This window comes from Arvicanthis niloticus, chromosome 5 (genome assembly GCF_011762505.2).
Source record: "Arvicanthis niloticus isolate mArvNil1 chromosome 5, mArvNil1.pat.X, whole genome shotgun sequence".
In the NCBI taxonomy this organism is placed as follows: domain Eukaryota; kingdom Metazoa; phylum Chordata; class Mammalia; order Rodentia; family Muridae; genus Arvicanthis; species Arvicanthis niloticus.
In genome coordinates, this window is record NC_047662.1 from 35,253,412 (window position 1) to 35,279,300 (window position 25,889).

The following is a 25,889-nucleotide window of genomic DNA, read 5'->3' on the forward strand; positions in this document are numbered from 1 at the left end:
CACCACACACGCACTCTCTTTCTAGTTTATAAACTAAAGAATGATGAGGCTGGAGAGATGATGGCTCAATGCTTAAAAACACTGTCTGCTCTTCCAAAGGAGCCGGGTTCAATCCCAGCACCCACACAGTGGCTCACAGCCATCTGTAACTCCAGTCCTGGGATCCTATGCCTACTTTCATGGGCATCAGACACACGGAGGGCGTACAGACGTATGAGAACAGACAGCCTAGTTACTCTACCACCCACTGCCCTCTCAGCACCATTACCCTTGTTTGGATGTTGACAGTCAGTGTCTCTATGCCTTGATTTTTGTTTTAACTAGATATTTACATATCCATTGAATATAATTCAATTATCTGTATGGGACATGGTGATGAATACTTTGATCCCAGTACTCAGGGGGCAGAGGCAGGCAGATCTCCTTGAGTTTTAGACCAGCCAGGGCTTTAGACCCTGTCTCAAAATGTGTGTGTGTGTGTGTGTGTGTATTGCATCGTGTTTTTAAATTTGATGTGTATTATTATATACATATCTGTATGTGTACATTGCTTCAATTGATATTTTGATTACAGTTTAGCTTTATCTGTATCGGTACCTATAGCTGTACATCACTGATAGGGTTTTGTTGGGTTTCTGTTGTTGCTGTTGTCATTGTTTTACCACATAACAGTTCATGTTCCACCTGTAATTTTCCTTTGTTGTACGATTCTGCTGCTTCTGGCATTTTGCAGTTGCAAACAGTTCTGCAGTGAAGATCCTCACCTGTGTCTCCTTGTATGAACTTTTCAGCGCTATGCCCATGGAGGTCAGCTGCAGGGTTCTGTCTAGATTCACCATATTCTTATATTATTACTAAGATGCTTTCTGTCATGGTAGTACCAAGCTGCTTGTCTATAGGGCAGTGATTCTCAACCTTCCTAATGCTGTATCCCTTTAATACAGTTCCTAGTGTTGTGCTGACCCCCAGCCATAAAGTTATTTTGTTGCTACTGTAATGTTGCAACTGTTGTGAATCCTAATGTAAGTATCTGATATGCCAGCTGCACAGGGGTCACGACCCACAGGAGAACTGCTGCTATAGATCTTTGTACACGTTGTATCTTCCCAACAACTCAGGAAAGTAAGGTTGCCTTCATTGTCTTAGAGGCAACAAAGCAAAAGCTCAACAGAAGGGAGCCATTTGTGGCAGGTCAGAGTCTTATGTAGCAGCAGCCGGAACCTGATGGAGCCAGCAGCTTCCTCAGGTTAGAATGTTCTCACTGCACCACAGACAAGGAGAGCTGTCACCCAAAGGTTGATGAGGTCTAAACAGTTCAGTCTCTGGAAGAACAGAGGCCCCAGGGTCTGAGAGTAGCGAGTGGAGCACAGATGCCAGGCACCAGGGTGTGACAGGTGAGGAGAAGGAGGCAGCCTGACAAAGAGCGGGATCAGAGATGGGCAGTCCAGAGTGGGGGAAGTGAGGTGGCCATATCACACCAAGGCAGGTGGTCTACTGGAGTGAACCCTTCCACCATCAATCAATTGTCTTATTCATTCCCTGGAATCTGCTCCTTGAGACTGGGTGGTAAGACATCAGTGCTCTATCTCTGATTAGATACTCGAATTTCATGCATGGCCCTGGCCTAGTGACACATGTCCTATGGTCTAGCTATGGAGCCTCAGAAAACCAGATGAGTCTCCAAGAAAGGTGAAGGGTCATGGGTAGAAGATACATGCTGAGGTTAGAGCCTGGTTCCCAGAACAGCTGAGTTTGACCACCTCTCTACCTCCATCTCCTGGCTCAAAGGAAAAAGAAAAGCTGTGGCCTGGCCTAGCCTTGTGTCTGCAGCTCCCTCTACCCATCCCCACCTCCACTCTATCCCTAGACCTGTAAGATTACTGGTAAACACACTGGGAACTTAAGTGACCCACTAATAGTAACCTTCCTCCTTTGTCCACAGACAATCTGATCAAAGCCATCTTGTCAGTCACCAAAGAATACCGCCTGACCCCTGCCTTGGACAGGTGAGCCAACCTCCCTTCCCCCTGGCTATCTGGCATGTGCAGAGGTGCTGGATTAGACAGGTTCTCCACCAAACCTCCCATGCATACACAGTACACAGTCTCTGGGTAGATTATGTAAGTAGAACCGCTCTTCTGGATGCATCCCCTGCGGAGTAAAGCACTTTACAAGGCTACTCCATCTCAGACATCAGTGGTCTAGGCAGAAGCACTGAAGGTGATGGGGGGCTGGGGGGGTTGCTGACAGAGGCAGTTAGGCAGCTAACTGAGAACAGAGCTTAAGTCTGAGGTAATGACAGCTCTGAAGGCAATAGACCCTGGAGGGGAAAGCCTCAGGTCAAGAGGGAAGCCCTGTGAGCAAAACCATCCACTGGAGCCTAAAGGCTTGAATTGGAAATAAACCCAGTAAGCCAGAGGGCATGGTGCACATCTTTTGTCCCAGCACTCAGAGGCAGGCAGATCTCTGAGTTCAAGGCCAGCCTGGTCTACAAAGTAAGTTCAGGCCAGCCAGGGCTACACAGAGAAACCCTGTCTTGGGGGGGGGGGGGGAGTAAGAGAGAAGGGGTACAGGGGAGGGGGAGGAACCTGGTCTGAGTCCTGGAACACCCAGTCTCTTTACCCTGCCCTAGTTCTTCTGAGATCCTCAATCATCCCTCACTGTTCCCTCCCCTCTAAGGCTACCAAGCCTCTCCTGTGTTTTTCTTAGACGATTCAGACACTAGTTGTGTCTGTCCCGGGGTTCAGCTTCCTGAGGTATGGCTCTGGGCTCCTTCTAAAAGCGCTGCATGGATCTTGCCAAAGTCACAGTAGAGTCCAGGGCAGAGACAAAGGGAAAGCAAGCTGGGGACAATCTTAACAGGCCTCTGCTCTTTCCCCTCAGCCTCCACTGCCGCCGCTGCATCATTGTAGGCAATGGAGGGGTCCTCGCCAACAAGTCTCTGGGGTCACGAATTGACGACTATGACATTGTGATCAGGTGAGGTCCCTTAAACAACCCCTTGAGCACATACACGTCACCCAGATCCAGAGGATCTGTGCACTGAGGACTGTCTGGTCACCTATCTTGGGGGTTAACAGAAGCCTCAAGAATGCTGCTGGGTTAGCAGGTTTTTTTTTTTTGTTGTTGTTGTTTTTTAAACTTATTTTATTTATTTATTTATTTATTTATTTATTTATTTAATGAGTACATTGTAGCTGTCCTCAGCCACACCAGAAGAGGGCATCGGATCCCATTACAGTTGGTTGTGAGCCACCGTGTGGTTGCTGGGAATTGAACTCAGGACCTCTGGAAGGGGAGTCAGTGGTCTTAACCTCTGAGCCATCTTTACAGCCCCAGGTTTTAAAACAAATAAGGAGATGTCCTGTATTCCCACTCAGCACCTGGGGATCTTGGGGTTCAGGGTGCCTCTCCAAACATAGGCCCAAGGTCAGCATGACTGCACCGACTCTTTGTAGACTGAACTCAGCACCTGTGAAGGGCTTTGAGAAGGACGTGGGCAGCAAGACCACCCTGCGCATCACCTACCCTGAGGGCGCCATGCAGCGACCTGAGCAGTATGAACGAGATTCTCTCTTTGTCCTCGCTGGCTTCAAGTGGCAGGACTTCAAGTGGCTGAAGTACATCGTCTACAAGGAGAGAGTGGTAAGCTCCCTGCTACAAGCGTCCTTTGTACTGCCCCCAGCCTCCCAGCTTCCGAGGCAGGAAGGCACAGGACCCCACAAAGAACGGTTGACCCAAAGCTAAAAAGAGCAAATCCAGCAAGGGGCAGAGGCAAGACAATATCAGGGTGCCTAATGGTCACTGCTGTCTGCTGCGTCCCTCCAGATGGCCAGGGCTGGTGCTTGTGTCTCAGATCCCATGGAAGCAAAGCTCTGGTCCCTGTGGCCAACTCCCAGCTTTCAGAGCCTTCTGCCCTGGTCTGTAGCTGCCTCCCCAACCCTGCTTCCCCTTCGAGGCCATTGTGACTGCTCTTACAGCCTTACCTCCTTTTCAATGGGGAAAGAAGCCTTCTGGGGTCATTCTGCAGGGACAGCGGATCTCAGTTCAAGGGTGTCAGCTCTCAAACTTATGAATTCAGACCATTCTCTCCCTGTTTTTTAACTGCTAGCCTGTAGGTTAGTCTCCAGCTGTCACTAAATCTGGTTCTTCTCTTTTGATATGATCAGATTCTGTGCTGACTGCTCTAAGCTGGCGAGGATGTGTATGTGTTTAAGGAATGTATGTGGTAGAGCAGGGTCAGAATGCCCATTAGTAGACCACCCACTGCCCCCCTCCCAGACCTCTGTTTCCCAATTCTGGGCCTGTGGGGACACCTACCAACTTTTCTGAGTCTGTCTCCCACCGCCACCACCTTCCCTCCAGCTGTCATTAGCCACCTGGGGAGGGGTTTGCAGGGCTCCAGCCATTCATTTCCCAGTGCCCAGGTCTCTTCCTAGAGACTGATGACAGATTGCCCTCTGCCTTCAGTGAGAAGCTAGTTCTTTTAGATTTAGAAGTCAGGGGTAAGAACAGTGTAGCCTGCCTGTGTGGCTCTCAGTACACTTTGGTTTGACTCCACAGCCCTTTCCAAGCAAGGTCAAGTGCAGACAGTGTCAAGTAGGTAGCAAGCAAGAGAGAAGACAGAAGTCAGGTCCAGAAGCTCAGGTAGGTTGGACAACAGGAAAGGAAGCCCGTTCAAAACCAGGCTGAATGAGGTGACTGGCTATGCTGGGTGCAGCCCAGGTCTCTAAAGGGAAGGAAAGGGTGAAGAAACCCCCAGCCTCAAACAGGCCTCTTGTCTACGAAACTAGGGAGGGAATGGGACTGGGGAAAACACCTTTCTTTTTTCAGGATCCCTACAAGCCTTTCTATTCGCCCCGTAAGGTAACAAGCAGGCACGTCAGAGGGAAACATGAGAGTGAACCAGGTCTGCCTTGGTGAACCCTTCTCACACATGCTTCTGCTCTTCAGCCCACAGACACCTAGCAAAGCCCCAAGGCTTTCTCAGGCAGGAGAGCCAGAGGGTAGGGACCTGATCCCGTTGAGTTCCCCACCCCCTCCCAGTCACTATAGATAGTCTGGAAGTGTCTCAAACACCAGTTCCTGCTTCCTGAGGGGCAGTCTGGGAGAAGTGGGGGGCAACCCAAATTCCTTGAGGACAGCAGACCAGAGACGCACAGCTGCCAGTTGCATATGGTCACCCCCATCTCCAAGAGCACCAAGGTCAGTGGAGTCAACGCCCTTCTTGTCTATCCAAGGCAGGAAGGAGAGTCAACTGAAGTGGGGGAGCAGAGAGCAGGCCCTTGCTGCTCCCGGGAAGACAGAGGTGCTTGCCACCTGACCTTGACAGCCAGTGGGTCAAGAGCTTGACACAGTGGGTAAGGCAGTGTGAGGCAGGCTCAGTCCCTCACTCAGCCCTGACCTGGCCACACATGGCCGGCCTGTGTCTTGGAGAACACCTTTCTGAGTGTGGTGGGAGAGGGAAGATGGCAAGGAGTCCTCTGAAATCCTGTGGGCTTTCTGTGGCACTACAACCAAGGATGACTTTGGACTTCTGAATGAGCCACCAAGTAATGCCAGTGATGTTCATGCCTTTCTCAGCATCTCAAGTGTCTCATCGGTGTTCTGTTTGCTATGAAGAGACACCATGACCATGACAACTGTTTTTGTTTGGTTGGTTTGGTTTGGGGGTTGTTGTTGTTTGGTTGGTTGGTTTGTTTTGTTTTTTAATCATGGTCTCTCTGAACAGTCCTGGCTGTCCTGGAACTTAGAATAGACCAGGTCAGAGATCTGCCTGCCTCAGCCTCCCCAGTGCTGGCATCAAAGGCATTCACCACCACACCCGACTAACCACAGCAACTCTTATAAAGGAAAGCATTTAGTTAGGGCTTGCTTACACTTTCAGAGATTTAGTCCATTATCCATCGCAGCACAGCAGCATGCAGGCCGATGTGATGCTGGAGAAGTCGCCTTGGGAGTTCTATATACAAGCAGCAGGAAGAGAGAGAGCTGCTGGGCCTGGCTCAGAGCCCGCCCCAATGACATCCTTCCTCCAACAAGCCACACCTCTTAATCCTTTCAAATAGTGCCACTCCCTAGTGACCAAGCATTCAAATCTTTGAACTTATAGAGATTATTTTTATTCAAACCACCACATCAGGTGAATCTGCAGAGGCCTGTTCTTGAGTGTCCTTCCCCCAAGCCTGAGGTTGGTGTTCCCTGGGACATCTCTAATCTGCATATGACTTCCCTGGCCTCTGAGACCTAGGTAGAGTAGATGTTAAACCAGGCTGCCTTTCCCAGCCCTCCCTGTGGTTCAGGTTCATGATGTTTCAAGCTGCTCAGCCTCTGGCTGCTGGCAAACTCTACGCCTGTCTAGGGTTTCACCTGCAGAATTCTAGCAGGCCATAGCTCAGCTGCCAGGGTCCGGGATGTCTGGGCAGGGCTGGGGCAGGTATGAGGCTCAGAGTTACTATCTGCTCTATGTTGCTTACAATATATACCATTCTGGTTCCCAGGAGTCCTGATGAGCACTGGGAACATGGAAGATGCCCAAAGGCTCTGCCCTGCACTGCATGTAACCGCTTGGTTCTCTTATGACATTGCACAGTGGCACTGATAGCTCCAAATGGGTCACCAAAAGACTTTTTACTAAACTCCCTGGTCCCAGAAACCTTGATCAAGCCAGCAGGGATGACTGACTGGGGCTCCCAGCAGCTGTGTGTCCAACAAAGCACTGCTGGATACTGAATAGAGAAGTAAGGCAGGAGGGAGGGCGGGGGGGCCGGGGAGACTGAGAAGCAACCAGAGGCTAGGTCCCTGATAGGAGCCACAGCTCAGGAGAAACCTCTTCTCAGAGTCAGACTGCACCTCCCCTGTAGTCACCCGCTTTCTGGACATTGGTGAGGCGCAAGCTCTGACCCAGCCCCTGGGACTCAGAGACAAATTCAACTCTGCTCCAGACCAGAAGTCACTCACGGTCTAAAGGGAGACACAGTCCCCAGACTAGATTAGTGTCCAGTGTAGAATGTGCAGCCTTGTGTTTCTGCCGCTTCCCCAGCTGTGCCCCAGGATGCCTGGTGGCCCAGGGCTACAGAGCCCATGTGGGGGCCTTCCTTTCTTCCCCCGTCATCCTCCCACTGACACTGGGAAGCTGGCATGTACTGAGCAGCCCCTGTCTGGACTGGGCCTGCAACTCACTGTGTAACCCAGGCTTGCCTTGAACTCAGGGCAGTCCTTCTGCCTCTGCCTCCAAAGTCTTGGGATTATAGTTGTGAGTCACCACGATCAGCTGATGTTTTTAAAAATTAAGATCAAATAGAGACAAAACCTAGCCCAAGAGTTGCAGTAAGTTCTCAGCCGCAGGCAGTTTCTGGTGTTTGTTTTTATGAAACAAGGTTCGCTCTGGAGCCCTAGCTGGGCCTGAACTGTTGCCAGTCCTCTTGCTGCAACCTCCAGAGCTCTGAGATGCTGGCTACTCCACCTTTCTTGGTGTTTAGTTTTTACTGGTGGTTGCAGTTAGAAGAGCCCCATTGCACTGGGAAGTGAAGCTTTTTTTTTTTTTTTTTTTTTTTTTGTCTAGGCTGTGTGATCTGGCCTAGATAGTGACCCAAAAAAGAGGAGTTGGGGCCAAGTTCAAGGGAAGGGGAGCCCCCTGTAGAACAACAGCAGAGCTAGTAGTCTGAGAACTCCACAGTGCAGACAGAACCATCAGGTCCCCGAATACGAGTCCTTACTGGACAGAGCCCAAGCTGGGCATTAGATGACATCTGTCTTTGAGTCTCTACCCTGACCTGACGGAACTTTGCTCAGGGGAAGCTGGATGGAGAACTAACTACCTTACCTTTCCACTGGGAGACACTGGGCAGGGCTCCCGTGCCCCAGCTGGAGAACAAGTGGTCCAGACTTCTCCCATGCCTTGGCCAGGGCTTTTCTTTGCAGGCCAACACCTGTGACCACAGTGTTGCTACCAGGCATTGTTGCATGCGGGAGTCAGAGGGCATCAGAAGGCCCTCCTCCCCCTCCCCGCCCATGCTCGTTGTTCCTTCCCTACAGATTCAAATGCTCAGGAGCCAGACTGGTCATCGCTGCCTTCTGTTCTTCATCACTACTGCCTTCTGTGTTCTGTCGCTCACTCTGCCTGATGATAATTGTCACTCTTCTCTCCCTGCTCCTCCTAGTCCTCTCTTCCTTGCATCTTTCCCTCTCTCCCTTTTACCACCACCACCACCACCACCATCATCATCATCTCACCATCGCTGTTATTTAAGCTCCTCGATTCTCAGCTTTCCTTGACTCCCTGAACTCAGTTCTCAAAACAGCCCTGTTGACAGTACTGTTACCATCCTGAGTGTTGGGAACCAAGGCCCAGAGATAATGAAGTGCTTGATGGAGATAGCACAGCTAGTTAAGTAGTTATGTAGTAGAGGGGGGTACATAACCCACACCTGACTGCCCCAGGAGCCCAGTGAGGAGTCTGACCACATACCTTCCTGCTTAGAATCCTCCATATTGGGGCTGGTGAGATGGCTCAGTGGTTAAGAGCACTGACTGCTCTTCCAGAGGTCATGAGTTCAAATCCCAGCAACCACATGGTGGCTCACAACCATCCATAATGAGATCTGATGCCCTCATATGGGTATCTGAAGACAGCTACAGTGTACTTACATAAAATAAATAAATAAATTCTTAAAAAAAAAAAAAAAAAAAAAAAAGAATCCTCCATATCACCCCATTCCTGCCATGTAGGAGAACCCCGTGTACCGAGTTCTTACATGTAACGGGGCCCCAGAGCATGTCCACCCACTGCTGCCGGATGGCTGGCTGCTCAGGTGGGGTTAGCACTAGTGAACGGTAGAGTTGTTTCGTGAATTGTGCATTGCCGTGTCATTCTGACTGTTCACTCATTGTTTACTCATTGGTCCATTCATTCTAATTTAGACCAAACAGCAAAGTCGTGCCCTGCCCTGGGGTGCTGTCAACATCCCTCTTCCTTGGCACCCTGCCGTACTTTTTTTCTGCATCCATCCTTTCTAGTACCAGAGACTGAATGTCACCGTGGAGAGAGAAACTGCAGCGGAGGTTGTAACTCATGATGCCACTTTGCCAGCATCCTGACCCTGTCAGCCTTCTTAGTGTTCCATCTTCAGTTCTGCTGGACCTCACATACAGCATGCAGGGTAGATAAAGGCCACCATCAGTGGGCTTCCCAGCCCCCCACTCACACATGCATCCTTGTCCGTTGCTGTGATGAAACACCATGACAGTGGCTCTTAGAGAAGGAAGGGCTTCTGGTTCCAGAGGGCTAGAAGTCCGTCATGGCAGGAGTAGTGACAGCAGACAGCAGATGACATGGCAGCAGGGACAGTTGAGAGCTCATACCTCTAGCCACAAGCAGGAAGCAGAGAGTAAACTAGAGTTGTTTTGAGGCCACACCTCCAAAGCCTACCCACAGCTCCACGACCTAGAGACCAAGGGCTCCAGCATCTGAGCCTGTGGGGGACACTCTCATTCAAACCACCACAGTAAAACCCACATCTGCTTCTGGTCTCCTCTTCTACCACCCCTGGCCTTCATCAGCATCCATTTTTTTCCTGAGCCGGGAGGCTGTCACCTCTCACCTCCTGAGGGGGTCTTCTCTCTTCAGCCTTCTCACCTCTCTTTTGAGCCTCTTTTCACATTTTTCTATTCCTCCAGCTCTTTCTCCCCTTAAAAAATAAGCTCGTGAGCTGGCAGTGTGGCACAGTGGTAACAGCGACTGCCACCAAACCTGCTGACCTGAGGTTACTCCCTGAAGCCACATGGTGGGGAACTACCTCCTACGAAGTATCCTCTGATTCCCCCCAACACTAGCTGTGGCAAGGTTTGAACCCATGATTCTTCTGCCTTACCAGAATCCCATAGGTGGGTCACATTTCTGAGTTTACACACACACACACACACACACACACACACACACACACACACACACACACTTACTTCATGAAAACATAAATATAGTTAAAAAAAAAAGTTAAGCCCTTCCTTTGTGCCTTACTCATCCTCTTACCTTCTGCCTTAGGTACCTGGAAGAGTTGCTCCCTTTTGCTTCACAGTCCCTCTTGTTAAAGGACCAGCTCACCAGCTAGTACACTCAGGGCCTTTATTGTGACCTGGCAGGCTGTCTAAGTGTCTAAGGACAGTTCCTGGTTGTGACCAAACCTTGGGAAGCCTTCACTCCTTCCAGTCTTCACCCTCATCATCCCGATCCTTAACCAGCCCTTCTACAAATGGCCTGCTCCAGCGAGCTCAGCAACTTCCTAAGCTCTCTGCTTCCGGATTGGTCTCCTCCATTCTGCTCACCACATGTGCCTTCAAACCATGTTGTAGCATCCCTGTGACTGGCTTGTTCTTTTACTTAATGGCTACTACCATTTAAGTGTGAGGTCTCGTATCACCTGGAATCTTGTTGTTTGGGGGAGAGTCCCACCTTAGAACTTCTGAATGAGGAACTTGGAGATGGTCTGTGGTCTGTTTTAACAAATCCCCCAGATGTAAACTCAGTGCAGAACCACTAGCCTACAGGATCAGTTCAAAGGCCCACATCCCCAGAGCCTCCCCTGTTGTTACTACTGTCTCATACCCAACACTTACATTCTCTTCTAGCAACACCAAAATGTGCATGCTGTTTCACACTGCTGTGTTTAGCCTGCACCACCCGGGACAGTTAGAATTCCCCTCATAAGCCCCCATAGGCAGGAACCATCTTGTCTGTTGCAAGCTTAGGACCCTTCAGCAGTGTTGGAACAGAGCTGACATTCTTAAGTGAATAAACATGGAAACTGAGACTGATAGCTTCTGAGGATTTTAACCAGAACATGGGGCGCTCAGCCTGGATCTCTGCACAGCTGCCTCTTGCTCTTGCTGTCCCAGACAATGATTCTTTTGGATTCTGGACCCCCGTATCTTGGTCTCTTGCTTCTCCTGGGGATCCTCTTTACCAGTTCCAAGAAGATTCCTTGATAAAGGAAATAAAAACTGAACAGTCCCTGGCTCCCTGCCACCCACAGCCACCCGAAGCTGGCTCTTCTCTTTGTTCTTGGCCCTTCCCAAATATAGCTTTCAAAAAGTTTTCTTGACCCTCTCTTCATAGCATCCATCAACATAAATTCCAAACAGACTAAAAAGCAAAAATATAAAAGCATGGCATACACACACACACACACACACACACACACCCTCAGGTGCTGGGATTAAGGGTATGTGCCACCATACCCAGTTCCCCCAGGCCAATGCAGCCTCCTCCTCTTCTTCTGCTTCTCCTTCTCTTTCTGCTCCGCTCCTTCTTTGTTTGTTTGTTTGTCTGTTTGTTTGTTTTGAAATTGAGTCAAGCCAAGCGGTGGTGGTGCACGCCTTTAATCCCAGCACTTGGGAGGCAGAGGCAGGTGGATTTCTGAGTTCGAGGCCAGCCTGGTCTACAGAGTGAGTTCCAGGACAGCCAGGGCTACACAGAGAAACCCTGTCTCGAAAACAAACAAACAAACAAACAAAAAAAAAAAAAAAAAAAAAAACTGAGCTGTTAGGAGGCAGGCAATCTCCCTGTGCTTGGATTACAGGTGTGAGCCACCATGATTGGCAGGAAGGGACAAACTTTTAAAGCACAGAAGAAACTTGGCAATAACCATTGAAAGCAAACAAAAATATTATACCAAACATTTTGAAAGTGCATTTAGAAAATATGATAGACAAAGATTTATTATTCTGAGTGCTGTCAGGGAAGCCACCAGAGCCCAGCAGCAAAGGGTACGGGGTACACAGATCACAGAGGAAACTACTGCAGAGACGCATGTGGCCTGCCTAGCAGTTGCCGACATGCATGTGCAGGTATCAAGGTGTCGTTTTTCACCCATCACATTTTGAGAAATCTAATGTTGAAATTATAACATAGTACATTGGCAAGAGTGGGAGACAGGTGCTCTCAGGTAATGCCAGTGAGGGATGGGTTTGGGAAAGGAAGTGCTACACAGTGCCAAGAGCTGTCCCCCAGAGAAAGGAAAAGCCTGCACACAAGATTTTTATCATGGTGGTATTTACAGTAGCCAAACCCAAATGTGACCCAAGGGATTAGTTATGCAAATACAGTTTTCACTGCTGAATGGAGCACATAGCAGCAAACCTAGCCAGCCTACAGTGGGCATGGGCATGTGAGCCCACCATCACGGTTGCTCTCCTATTCTCATGTGAGGAAGGCTGGTGGACATAGAGCCAGATTCAGTGTCAGGTACTAAAACTGGTATCTTAGGGTTCTATTGCTGTGAAGAGACACCATGACCACAGCTACTCTTATACAAGAAAACATTTTATTGGGGATGGCTTACAGGTTCAGAGGTTTACGTATATTATCATCATGGCAGGAAGGATGACAGCATGCAGGCAGACATGGCGCTGGAGAAGGAGCTGAGAGTTCTACATCTGGACCCACAGGCAGAAGGAAGAGACTGTGAGCCACTAGGCCTGGCTTGAGCTTCTGAGACCTTAAAGCCCACCCCCTAGTAACACACTTCCTCCAACAAGGCCATGGTTTCTAATCGTTCTGCTCCCAGTGAGCCTATCTGGCATTTTCTTTCAGACCACCACAACTATCCTCTTCCGCTGCCACAGCCAGTGTTACCCAGCTGTAGAGACTAAACAGGACAGTGTACATGCCAACCCTTGATGTTCTGTACTCATCTGAAAGACCAGTTGCCTTCTGAGAAGTGAAATTGAGCCCAGTAAACATCATCTGCCCACTGGGAGAATGCCCAGCCTCAGGGTCAAGAATAGCTGTGCCAGGGCAAGCCCCCTGGCCTGGCAAAGGGAACAGAGGGCACCCTGGTCAGAGGGTCCAACCGCTTCATCTCTCTGCCCCTGGGATACTTAGTACAAGTTCCAGGTCCTGAATGGCTGCCCTGCAGTCTCGAGTCTCATGCACAGGCTGGCCAGATGAACAAGGTTTCCAGCACAGAGAATGGCACTGGCAAGCTGTTGGTTATTTAGTGAGTTAGAAACCATTCCATTCAGTGGGGGCAGTGGAAACACACACCTTTAGTCCCAGCATTTGTGAGGCGGAGACAGGCAAATCTCCACGTTCAACACCAGCCTTATTTACAGAGTGAGTTCCTTCCAGAACAGCCAGGGCTACATAGAGGAACCCTATCTCAAAAAAACAAACAACAACCACCACAACAAAAATAACCTTCAACTGGTATGACGTGAGAAGGGTGCCAGCCTGAGAATGGGTAAAGAAGTGTGTGTGCTCATCATACGCTGCCCATAACAACATGGAAGACCAAGAGCAAAGTGCCCACCTCAGGCCTTGTGCTCACCCTTTTGAGTCCATTACCATGTCCTGGAGATCTCCATGTCTCCTACCCTAACAGAGCCAAGCCCACTTCCATCCTGGATGGCAGAAGGCTGCTCTGAACCTGCCCTCCAACCCCAGGAGGGCTGTTTGCAGAGGCTTTGAGCAGAGTTTAGATATACAGAGTGAGGAGGTCACAACCAGGAGCAGGCCTTACCATCTGGGAAAGGCCCTGGGCAGGAGAAGTGCTTTGGCCAACGTTCCCTCAAGTATCATGGTTGGTGTAGGTCTCTGGTCCAGATTCTAAATTCCAATTCTGCCCTCCATGGCATTTTTTAAAGGAAAGATAGACTATTCTATTTAACAGCTTGAAAGACTGACTTATAACTTCTAACGCCTAGAATATGGGTTTCCCTTTCTCATTTATTGCTGTAATGCTAGTGATGAATCCCAGGGCCTTGATCATACTAGGCAAGTGCTTCACTACTGAGCTAGCCCCATCTGGCAAAGCAGGAAGTGTCCTTAACCAATGGCCGGCTCTCTAGTCTCTCGACCTATTATTTTCAAGAATTACAATAGCAGAAGCTAACAGGAGCTGACTTTGAGCCAAACATTTTATATGCGTGGCTTCTAACTGTCATAACAAGAAACCACCGTAAGGCTGGGACTGGTATTCTTATCCTGTAGTTGAAGATAATGAGACTTAGAAAGGGAAGTGAACTGCCTCAGGATATAGAGTGAGTGGCTGGGAGTCTGGGTTCAGTCTTAGACCCACATTCTTAGCCGTTGGCACCAGCTGTCCTGGAGGGCAGTGGGAGCCACTGAGAATTTTAAACCTGAGGTGAAGACCAGACCTATGCAGGGAAGCACAATGAACTGAAGGATGACAAGATAGTGGCCGATACAAAGACCCCAGGAGAGCGGGGACTACCCTGAAGCAATAGCAGTGGGCAGCATGAGAAGGGATCACATCTGCTGTATCTGAGGCTGCAGAAAGACAGGCCAACACTGCCCTCAGACTCCTCCAGAGAAATCTTCCACAGGGACCAAGATATATCATGGTAGCAGGACCCTGGTGGGAAGATACTTCCTTATTTTCTTCCCAGATCTTTTTCCACTTGGTTCTGGCTATTCTGAGCAGAGCAGAGCAGAGCAGGTTGCATCAGCAGTAGCCTGGCAGCTCCACACACAGGAGCCAGTCCAGACTTGACTGGGGCAGGGACATTCCTGGAGGAGGGAGTGACAGGGAATGCAGCCCACAGCTGTCCTCCAGGAGAGGTGCGGTGGCACTGGCTGGCCTCTGCATTGTGTCCTGTGAGTGGGAGAAGTGACATGTAAGCAGCCTTCATGCCAGCGACGGCCTTGACAGCGCAGCCAGCAGCAGGCAGCCCTCCAGCACCCACTGCCTGCCTGCGGGAGTCAGCGGGCAAAGTTGGCTCCATAGTCCCGTGTCTGAATGGGTGCAGGTGTGGACCTGTGCAGGTGTGCTGGCCTTTCTGTGGTCGCTGACACCTCCAGCCACACCCTCTGTTTCAATCTCTTGGCTTCTGCAACACTTGGTCATAATAGGAAAGATTTATTGAGTTCTCGCTGTATACCAGACACTGCCAGATGCTATCAAGCACAGCATTGCCTTTAATCCCTTCAGCTTTCTGGGAAGTTGGTCTTGTCATCCCTGTTTTATGCAAGAGGAACCTGAGGCTTAAACAGATGACGAGATGTGCCCCGGGTCACAGAGATGTGGAATTGGGGTGTGAGCCTCAGTTTTTCTACACCACAAAACCTGTCCCATATAGAAGAAGAAGAGAAGAGGAGCCATGGGGTGCTTGCTTGTTTGCTTGATGTTAGGAGACAGGCTGAGATTTGGTTCATACCCGATGGTTTTGTTTCATTTCATCTGTTTGTTTATGTTTATGGATACGGGTATTTTACTTGCATGTACACGTGTATACTCCATGTATACCTGGTGCCAGAAGAGGGCTTGAGATCCCTGAGGCTGGAGTTATAGACAGTTGTGAACTGCCATATGAGTGCTGGGAACTGAACCTGGGTCCTCTGGATGAGCAGCTAGTGTCCTTAGCCATTGGGCCATCTCTCCAGCCCCAATACTTGATATCTTTACAGCTAGGGAAACAAAGGCTCACACTGCACCTTGTTCTTACTATTCTGCATCTCCCTGAATTCCCAAGGAAGCTTTGTATCAGGACAATGACCAGTGGTGGGTGGGAGGTGGAACCAGAAGAAACTGAATATTTGACTGTGCCTCCAATGTGAGGCTTGGGACCTAAGCTTGAGACTCTTTCCCCCAAGGACCCAACACTACTCTTAGCTATTTCTGCCTGCCTCAAGGCAGTACAAACATCAGAGTTTGGATACATGCAGGGCAGTGATAGAATGTGCTCACCTGTTCCCAGGACACACGCCCTGCCTCAGCTTACCTACTGCTACACAGAAGCAAGAGGTTAGGAAGAGCTGCTCACGTGTGTGCTCATGTGTGTGTTCATATGTGTAAGAGACCACTCACATCATACTGGAAATGGGGCACTCTTTGTGTCCTCAACTCCTCATCAGGTTAGTCATCTCTCCTTCCAGAAGATTAAGGAAAAAAGCAAGGCTATGGCCTGCCCTTCCCCTGTGCTTTCTTCGGATTCTTAGAGGGATTTGCAATAAGCTAATTCTCCCCAGTTTCACTTAGTGGTTAGATCCTGGACCTTTAAAAACACAGGGAAGGCTGAGAATGATGGTTTTGATGACAGTGCCTCAGGTCCCGGGCAGATTGCAGCTTCCAGAGTGGAATCCAGTTTATGTACCCCACTATGCCAGCTGTATTTGTGCCCCAGCATGTTCCCTCTGTCAAATGGGTCATCAGGGCACGGACTGACCCCTGACTCACCTCAGAGCTCTTGGAAGGCAACAGGGAGATGCCTTTCATCTGTGCTGCAGACTCCCTAAGCAGGAGCAGCCTATAATGGCCTGGCAGAAAGACACCTGTCTTGGGACCAAGATACTAGGCCCAGCCTGGTAGGTTGTATGATTTTGAACATGTTTTGTTTATGTCTGTGAAGTAGATGACAGAAGAGGTAAGCAATGGAGGCTTATACCTCCCCTGCCGCTGCAGTTCCCCCCACACACACACCTCTGCAGTCCCTAGGGGTGGGCTGTTGGGGCCTGCTGAGCTCTGGAGAAAAGACAGGTCTGAGGCATGTGGCCAGCACATCTGCCACTCCTAGGCATCCATCACAACCTGGCCGGTCCAAGAAGGGGTTTCTCCATCACACTGTCCCATGGCTCAGCCTGTTCTCATCTATGCTGGTCCTATGACACCCTGCTGTCCCCTTTACCTCCTTTCACACACAGCCACAGACCTAGGGAGAGATGCAGAAGCCACAGGAACTGTCACCTACTTGATTATTATAATAGGCTGAGACCCAGAAGTTGGCCTCAAGGGCTTGTTCTTTGATCTGACCTATGAAAGGAGGAAACAGCTGCCAGAGAACGAATAGTTGCCTCAGGTGGGAGACAAAGAAAAAATGGTTGAAGCAGAGACAGGAGTGAGGAGGTTCTAACCAACTGGGTGCTGTTTTGCTCCTGAGGCCAATGGAGGAGCTTCAGAAGAATGTTGTATCCCCTTCAGCAACCATGCCCCGCACAAGCTGTGCTGGGCCCTGGGCTACAGAAATTAAACAGAGAGGAGCCCAGCCCTGGATAATTCTCCAGTGGCCCGCATGGTAAATATTGAGTGTCTCTGGTTTATCCATTAAAATCTGTTCCTTGCCTAGGGTCCCCAGTGAGCAGCAGAGCTGAAGCCCAGGACCAAAGCCCTTAACTCTGTGTTTTGTCATCTCTCAGAGACTAGGAGGCACGTCTTCCTTGGGATACAGGAGATCAGGAAAGATGAGCAAGAGGCAGGTCTAGGCAGGATGCATCCTGTGGGTACAGGGGAAGGGCATTGGAGATAAGCAATAGCAGAAGCATGGAGGAGTTATCTAGCAGTGGCTTCAGAGGGCTTGGGGTCCGAGCTGTGGCTGCCAGAGGTGATACAAGCTGGTTTGTATTTGGAAAGATCATTCTGTCAAGGTAATGTGGCCTGGGAGGCAGAGACTGGCTCTGCTCAGTCTACATACTCAATTCCACGAATGTTAAATAAGCAACTGGGATTCACCAATCATTTCCATGTGTCACGTATGTTCCATTCATTCTACAGAGCTCTGGGCTGCTTAGCAGGCATAGAGTGGCCACCTGTTACGGTCGGCCTGATGGGCGGTAATAAGACATTGAACCTGAGGAGGCAACAGTGGCTTTGCGGGGGAAGCATCATCTATGGGATAAGACGCAAGAAGCAGATGGTCAGAGCAGGATGGGTCAGGCAGTGCAGGAGAACCTGAAGTATACTCCCAGGCTTCTGGCTTGAGGGAGAGTAGAGGGAGGGGACAAGGAGGAGGAAAAGATGTGACAACATAGATGTCAAATGATATCTATGTGACAAACTCCCAAAAAAAACATAATTCTGATGTCTAGCTTTTCCTTTATGGGGCTGTATATGGTATCACTTAGCTGAGCTGCTTTAGCAAACTTTTGGAGACTTTCCTGGCATTTCACATTCATAGGGACCAGCCTGGAGGTGTGGGTGATCGGTCTTATGCTTGGCGAGGGTGGCCCTGGGTTGGTGCTTAACCTTCTTACACCCTTTGCCCGTTCCTGTGAGATCTCATTGTATTTTGTTTGTTTCATAGTTTTTGGTTTTCTATTTGTCTGTTGGAGCAGGGGTGTTTTTGAGACAGGGTCTTGCTATGTAGCCCAGTCTAGCCTCCCTTGAAGCAAAGGCTATCCTTCTGCCTCAGACTCCTATGTACTGGGATTACAAGAATATATCACCATGTCTGGCTATTTTTCATGGACTTTTAAAATATGAACCTCTTATGGACAAACTTTTCTCCACATTTTTGTTTCTCTCTTGAATTTGTTTGTATTTTATTTTTTAAATTTATTTATTTTAAACTCTGTGTATGTGCACTCTGTGTATGTTCTAAGTACACACATAAGAATGCTAATAAAGTTGGGCTGGATATGTGGCTCAGTTGTAGAGCATTTACTAGCATGCTTGAGGCGCTGGCTTTGACCCCCAGTGCTGGAGAACAAAAAAGGAAGTAAAAAATCTTTTTAGGTAAAATTCTTTTTTTTTTTTTTTTTTTTTTTTTTTTTTTGGTTTTTTTTTTTTGGTTTTTTTCGAGACAGGGTTTCTCTATGTAGTCCTGGCTGTCCTGGAACTCACTTTGTAGACCAGGCTGGCCTCGAACTCAGAAATTCGCCTGTCTCTGCCTCCCAAGTGCTGGGATTAAAGGTGTGCGCCACCACCACCCGGCTGTAAAAATCTTTTTAGTAAAATCTTTTTAGTGAGGTGGATCAGCAGGTAAAGGTTCTTGAAAATGGGGAGTCTCTCCTTTTTTTAATGTGTATTTATTTATTGTGTGTGTATGAGAGAGACAGACAGACAGACAGACACATGTGTAGATGCATATGTGGGGATCAAAGGACAACTTGGTTCTCTCGTCCCACCATGTGGGTTCTGAGGATCAAGCTCAGTCGTCAAACTAGGGAGCGAGCACCTGCACCCACAGAGCCTCTTTCCTTATACTCAGTGACTGTCCCCTCTTGGTGAGCTCAATTCTTTTCCACTCTAAGTTTAGTTGATCCTTTCATGTCCCCTAGGCAAGTACCAGACTTGCTGCTTTAGAGGCCATGGTAATGGCGTGCTGCTGCTGGGCTCACAGCTTCCTCCAGCTTACTGAAGGGCCCTGTGGTAAGGGTAGAGAGGGAAGAGAGAGGGAGCTCATGAAAGAGTAGCTAAAGTGACTGAGTTGGGGTCTAGAGCAGGAAAGGCTGGAGGTCAGGGGTCTTTGTGAGGTTGGATAGGAGGAAGAGAGATGCTAAAGAGAAGAGCCTGTGGCCCCGGGTCAGGCACTGGGATGTCTCAGAAGCAATGATTCCACAAAGGACCAAGCTCCATGAGAGACGGAACTATTCTGCACACAGCAGAGAGAGTGGACTATTCTGCACACAGCAGAGAGTGAACTATTCTGCACACAACAGAGAGAATGGACTATTCTGCACACAACAGGGCTGAAGCCCCAGCTCTGGCCAGGGGCAGGCCTGAGGTCTGAGAGTGGCTCTGCTGTTCTGTGATAGCTCATGCAGTGTCTTTATTTTCCAGGTCCGCTTTAGCGCAGTTGACTGAGAGCCAGGAAAGACAGAAGGAGACGGGCTCGGCGAGCTCAGCAGAGCAGATAGGCGAAAGAGAGCAGGCTTCTGGTGGGCCCTAGCCTCTGTTGGGGGGTGGGGTGGCTGGGCCTGCAGGTCTTCTTGTGGCCCAAGGACACCCAGCCCCAGCACTCCAAACAGTGTCCCCCTCTCTGCCTCAAAACTTACTGTGTGCCCTTTATCACAGGCCATGGGCCTAACACATGTTAATCCTTCCCCAACACATAGATGTCAGTCACACATCCCACTTCTCCTCACTGCTCCATCTCTGTACCCAGCATGGGTCAGTTCCTCTCCTTTGAGCACATCACCAGGTGCCCAGCTCATGTCTCCTTGCGCTCTGCCGTCTACAGAGTGCATCTGATGGCTTCTGGAAGTCTGTGGCCACCCGAGTGCCCAAGGAGCCCCCTGAGATCCGCATCCTTAACCCATACTTCATCCAGGAGGCTGCCTTCACTCTCATCGGACTGCCCTTCAACAACGGCCTCATGGGCAGAGGGGTGAGACTCCTGGGAGGGGAGAGGCAGTGCTTGGGGAAAGAGGCTCCATGGGGAAGAAGGCCCATCTTGGCAATGGGCTTGATTAGCTCTGGAGGTCTCAGCCCTACCCTTCCCTACCCCTCCACAGAACACTCATGCTTCCTCTCTCCTTCCAGAACATCCCAACCCTTGGCAGTGTGGCAGTCACCATGGCACTCCATGGCTGTGATGAAGTGGCCGTCGCAGGCTTTGGCTATGACATGAACACACCCAATGCACCCCTGCACTACTATGAAACTGTGCGCATGGCAGCCATCAAAGAGGTGAGGCCTGGGCAAGGGGGCAGTCTCGGGGGGGGGCATCTAGCACAAAGGATAAACGCTAGCATCTGTATAAATGAATGCCAAGGGGGACCAGCAGCTGCTTGTGCTGCCCAGAGTTCCTGGAAGGGCCACTCTCAGCCAAGCAGCCACTGCGGTCTGCCCAGCATGCAGGCCTCCAGCCATCTGTGCATCCTCTTCCCTAGCCTCCCCTGGGTCCAGAGCCCCGCCCCCATTTATTTATTTATTTATTTGTTTATTGGCTTTATCCCTGAATGCTTTCTTCATGGGCCTCCTGCCCCTTGCCCTGTGCCTTAACCTTACCTGCTTTCTACACACCTGGCTATTATAGTCTCTTGTCACCAGCTCAGATCTTCTCTTCCACAGACCTTGTGTTCCCCAGGAAGACCCTTTACCCCTTGCATAACCCACAAATGAACAATGCCTCTTGCTCCCAAGAAGACTCCCATACCCACTCCACCCTACCCTACACCAAGCACAGAACTCACCAGGCAATCCATCCATACAGGTAGCTTTAGCTCTCCAGGCCCCTCTACCCTGAGGCCAGGATGTGGCTGGGAGAAGTATAGGGTGAATCCTTCTCAGGCCTCAGCCTCATCTGTGTCCTCTCACTGAGCCTAGAGGGTGGGTGTGGCTGCAGAAACTGCTCTTTGTACTCTTCACCCCCATTAAACCCTCCACTCCCTCACCTGCCTTCACTTCCTGTTTCAAGAATGCTAAATCTCATAAACATGGATATGCCTCCATTCTTTGTTTCATTTATTATTGTTGTGGGGTGCATTGTACCAGGCACCTGTGTGCAAGCAGAGGACAGCTTTTCAGACTCAGTTTGCTCCTCCCGTGGTGGGTTCTGGGGATCAAACTCACATCTCAGTGAGTGCTTTATTCTCCATTCACACCCGGGTCCTCATTCCTGATTGCTCAGAAACCTTTTGACCACTTCTTCCACTTAGGCTCCAGATTTCTATTGCTCCTTACCTCCCTCATCCTCCTCTCCTCTTCCCTTCCCTCTCCTCTCCTCCCCTCTCTTCTCTTCCCCTTCCCTCCCCTCTCCTTCTCTCTCTTCTCCTCTCCTGTCCTCTCCTTCCCTTCCCTTCCCTTCCCTTCTCTCCCCTCCCCTCTCCTCTCCTTCCCTCTCCTCTCCTCCCCTTCCCTCCCCTCCCCTTTCCTCTCCTCCTCTCCCCTTCCCTGTCCTCTTCTCTCTTCTCCTCTTCTCTCTTTTCCTCATCTTTTCTCATTCCTCAGCTTTGACCTAGCCCTTAATAATCAACATTAGGCACAGGCCTTTGATCTCTGTGGGTCTCTGTGAGTTCAAGGCCAGCCAGAGCTACAGTAAGAGCCTGTCTCAGGAGGAGAGGAAAAGAAGCCACTAGGGGCTTTATCCAGAGAGATGGCTCAGTAGTTAAGAGAACATACAACTTTATTCCCAGCACATATAGCATGTAGACACATGTAGACATGGTATATACATATACATGCACACATACACACATTAAAAAATAAATCTCTCTCTTTTTTTTTTTTTTTTTTTTGAAACAGGGTTTTTTCATGTAGCCCTAGCTGTCTTAGAACTCACTGTAGACCAGGCTGGCCTTGAACTCACAAAGATCCACCTGCCTTTGCCTCTTGAGTGCTAGGATTAAAACCATGTGCTACCATGCCCAGCTAAAAAACACATATCTTGAAATAAAATAAATAAAATGAAATACAATAAAATAAGAACTATCAGAAGAGACTCTGATGAAAACGTGGACTGCAATAGATGGACAGAAGTTTGATCACACTCTGCCTCAGCAGACAGCAGTGTTCAGCTCCAGGAGGCTCCCAACTTACCTGCATGGAAGGAGGGATTAAGAAAGAGCCCCAGAATGGGGCAGTCCCTGGTCTAAGAGCTATATCCAAGACAAACTTTTGTGCCTTCTCTATCCTTTTTTTCTTCAAGATTTAGTTGTGTGTGTGTGTGTGTGTGTGTGTGTGTACGCACCGCGTGTGCGCGCACACACACACCATGTCTATATGTGTTGTTCTGGGAATAAAGCTGTATGCAGGCACATGAGTACAGGAGGTCTCCACTGAGTCCAGAAGAGGGTGTCAGATCTCCTGGAGCTGAAGTTTTAGCTGGGAGCCACTGACAGCATTGCTGGGAACTGAACACATATCCCCTGCAAGAGCAGTATGTGCTCTTAACCCCCGAGCCATCTCTGCATCCCTGTGCCTACTTTTTCATTAGGAGGGCAAACTGTCCAGCATGTTCATACGTGTAGGCTGGTGGAGAGCACAGAGCTCCCACATCCCAGTTATCCATACATGACTAAGACTTCCCTCTGCTTCCTCTCACGCTCCCCACCCCAATGACTAGGGGGAAAACGGCTTTTAGAGACAGCATTATGGCCAGAAATTCTGTAACTCCGAAAGATAAGAACTACTTTGATATCACATGTAAAAAAAAAAGTCAATAATGTAATGGAATATCCAGTACTCTGTTGACCTGTTAGCCCTCAGTGACTCCTAGTGGGTGCTCCTGAAACTGACTCATCCCTTGGTTACTTCTGCTGGAAGGAAGAGAAGCTGCAGTAGGAACACAGTTTGATGAGTGCCCATGCTTGCTTGAATCGCTGCCCTGCCATTCTTCTGAGCCTAGTGGTGGTGGTGTTCTGCTTTGCTTTTGCCTGTCAAATCTAATTGCTGTCTGGGGAGATGACTCAGAGGATAAGAGCCCCTGCTTCATAAGCATGAGGACCTAAGTTCAAATCCCAAGAAGTAGAATGTCGGAGGTCAGCTGTGGACCTTCCTGTGGCTCCTAAGAATAAAACTCAGGTTGTCAGTCTTGAGCAGGAGAGCCTTCACCTGCTGAGCCACCTCACCAGCCCCACCCAACCTCTTCATCTTCAGAAGCGGTATTCCCCCAGTGGACTCTGAAGTTCCACACGGTTACCTCAAATAGTCTGCAAATGTAACTGTATTCCCAAATTGGAAAGAGATTTCCCAGGGCCTGCTCTGCCACCCTCTCATCTGGAATCGTCTGAGGACAGTGCTGTCTTTATAGCTGACATACTTGCTTTTAGGTTTCTAGAGTTCTTCCTTGTGGCCGCTCCTCGCTGTGTCTGGAGCCTGATGCACTGCTCCATCATTTTGGGGGGTAAAAGTTTAAAGAGCTCTGGGCTCACTCTTCTGTGCAGCTTGGTTCTTTCCCAAGGTAAAGGAGTCGTTTTGTAAATTTTAACCCACCATGGGAAAAAAAAATAGTTCAACTTATTTTTTTATTCAGCATTTTTTAATAATTTATTTTCATGTGCATTGGTGTTTTGCCTGTATGCATGTCTGTGTGAGGCTGTCAGATCCACCAGATCTGGAGTTGCAGATAGTTGTGAGCCACCATGCAGTTGCTGGGACTCAAACCCAGGTCCTCCAGAAGAACAGCAAGTGCTTTTAACCACTGAGCCATCTCTCCAGCACCGTCATGGTTCACTTTCTAGCAGTTTCCTGTTGCTCCCCTACCAAGGGTGCTCCACCTCATCTCCTCAGTCTTCGTGTTATTGTTTAGAAACTGGAAAAGATGATACCCTAAGAATTTTATCTTCCTCTTTACTTGAGGCAAAAAGGGAGGATAGTCCTCATCTTTTTTGCCAGAAATGAAGGAGTAATGAAATTTGGAGAGCAAGTTTTTTTTCCATCGCTTATAAACAAATTCTTTTTATTCTCTAGTAATTTTCCTGTCCTAGGTCTAACATGGTCTCCTTAGTCAAGAGGCTCAACAGGGATGAAAGCCTTTCTGATGCAGTTTGCCTACCTTTTAAGAGATAAACTCTTGTATTTGATGTTTCCCTTCAATCTGTGGCACAGACAACAAGCCGTCTACTTGTTCAAAGCTTCAGCCATAAGATCCCATTAAATGTGGAAGGCAGTAAAATTAAGACAGGCAGTCAAAGAAAGATCTGTCTTCATTTCAGTAGTTTTCAATCTCTAAGTCAAGGAAGGAATTCATAGGAGAATTTAAATTTGTTTGGAATTTCAGTTTTGCACTCATAAAACCTGTGGGCTATAACAATTTTAAATCTTTATAATTGCATTTTTTTTATTAAGTATTGATGAAAATAAAATCTTTAATTCTGGAGGCTAAAGAGATGGTTCAGTGGTTAAGAGTACTGACTGCTCTTCCAGGGGAGCTGGGTTTAATTCCCAGCAGCTCACAACTCTCTGTAACTCCAGTTCCAGTGGATCTGCTACCCTCACACAGACACACATGCAGGCAAAACACCAATGCATATATAATAAGAATAAATAAAGCATTTAAAATAAAACTTTAATTAAAAAAAAATTCAGGCATGTTTACACAAGTACCAGACAGGAGGGTCACTGGGTTTTGCTGAACATGCGCCTAGCTCCAAGATCAATGAGAGACCCCATCTTCAGAGAACATGATACAGAGTGATAGACCAGGACGACATTCTCCTCTCCCCTCTACAAGTATATGCACATGTATGCATGCACACACCAGGAAGGAAGGAAGGAAGGAAGGAAGGAAGGAAGGAAGGAAGGAAGGAAGGAAGGAAGAAGTTACATTTAATTTCATTGAACAAATCTCATGGAGTGCCTACTGTATGTCTAACCATTCCTGCCCTTAGAAATGTCTGGAAAGATGATTTGAATCTTCAAAGAATGGATGTGAGTTACCCAGGGGTCTGAGACAAGGAGGGCAACTCTGGAGGTAGCAGCAAGGTGGAATGACAAAGCCCGGTCTTGGTTTTTCTAGAGATTTGAGGGGACAGATGGCGAGAACAGGAGGGACTCTGAGGGAGACTGGATCACCTCAGTGCACTGCAGTGTGGATTGTGAGGAAGGAAACCATTACCACTTGGGGTAATATGGAAGTTTCAGGGCAGCCAAGTCTGTGATTCACTCAGGAGGCCTCAAGGATGCTCACAGCAAAGGGCTATAGGGACTCTGGTTGGTGACTGCCTGAGTTTTAGATTACAGAGATTTGGAAGGTCAGAGAGTATTGCTGGAATCAAAGTAAGAGCCAAACAGCCCCTAGTTTTTAGTACCAGTAAATAGTGGCTGTGGATATAGACATGGAGTGGCCCAAGTGCTGACACACACGCAGAGGCCAGCTGGGTCTAAGCCATGAGGCTAATGACACTCACCCTTCATTCCTTCAGTCAAGCCCTTCCTTCTTTGAAAGGCTTAGTCATCGGAGCTTCCTGGGGAGATTTCTGGGAATCAGAAGGAATCCAATCCCATTAAGCCCTTGAAGGTGGCATCTTCCTTAACTTAGTAGGATGCACTTTTTAAGTATATGGCACTTTTGGTTTGTTTTGTTTAAGGATAGTGGTATAGGAAGTGCTTTTAGCCTTTGGGAGCTAGCCTGGTGGAATGGTCCTAGGAGGTAGAGGCAAAACCATAAAAGGGGTTCAAGGCCAGCATGAGTTAGTGAGATACTGCTTTAGAGCAGTAAAGCAGATGGATATATCGGCTCACGTCTGTATTCCAGCATTTGGAAAGCTGGGTACA

At 48.9% G+C, this 25,889-nt stretch overlaps 1 protein-coding gene across 4 annotated transcripts in view; it reads left to right on the forward strand.

Moving 5' to 3' along the window:
• St3gal3 (ST3 beta-galactoside alpha-2,3-sialyltransferase 3) overlaps positions 1 to 25,889 on the forward strand; it is a 201,324-nt gene that overhangs the window by 173,579 nt on the left and 1,856 nt on the right. For all 4 annotated transcript variants that reach the window (XM_034503101.2, XM_034503097.2, XM_034503095.2 and 1 more), the window contains 5 exons: positions 1,943 to 2,006; positions 2,884 to 2,979; positions 3,459 to 3,645; positions 19,912 to 20,058; positions 20,214 to 20,360. In XM_034503101.2, the coding sequence (XP_034358992.1) occupies positions 1,943 to 2,006; positions 2,884 to 2,979; positions 3,459 to 3,645; positions 19,912 to 20,058; positions 20,214 to 20,360 (641 nt within the window). The remainder of the gene's footprint in view (positions 1 to 1,942; positions 2,007 to 2,883; positions 2,980 to 3,458; positions 3,646 to 19,911; positions 20,059 to 20,213; positions 20,361 to 25,889) is intronic.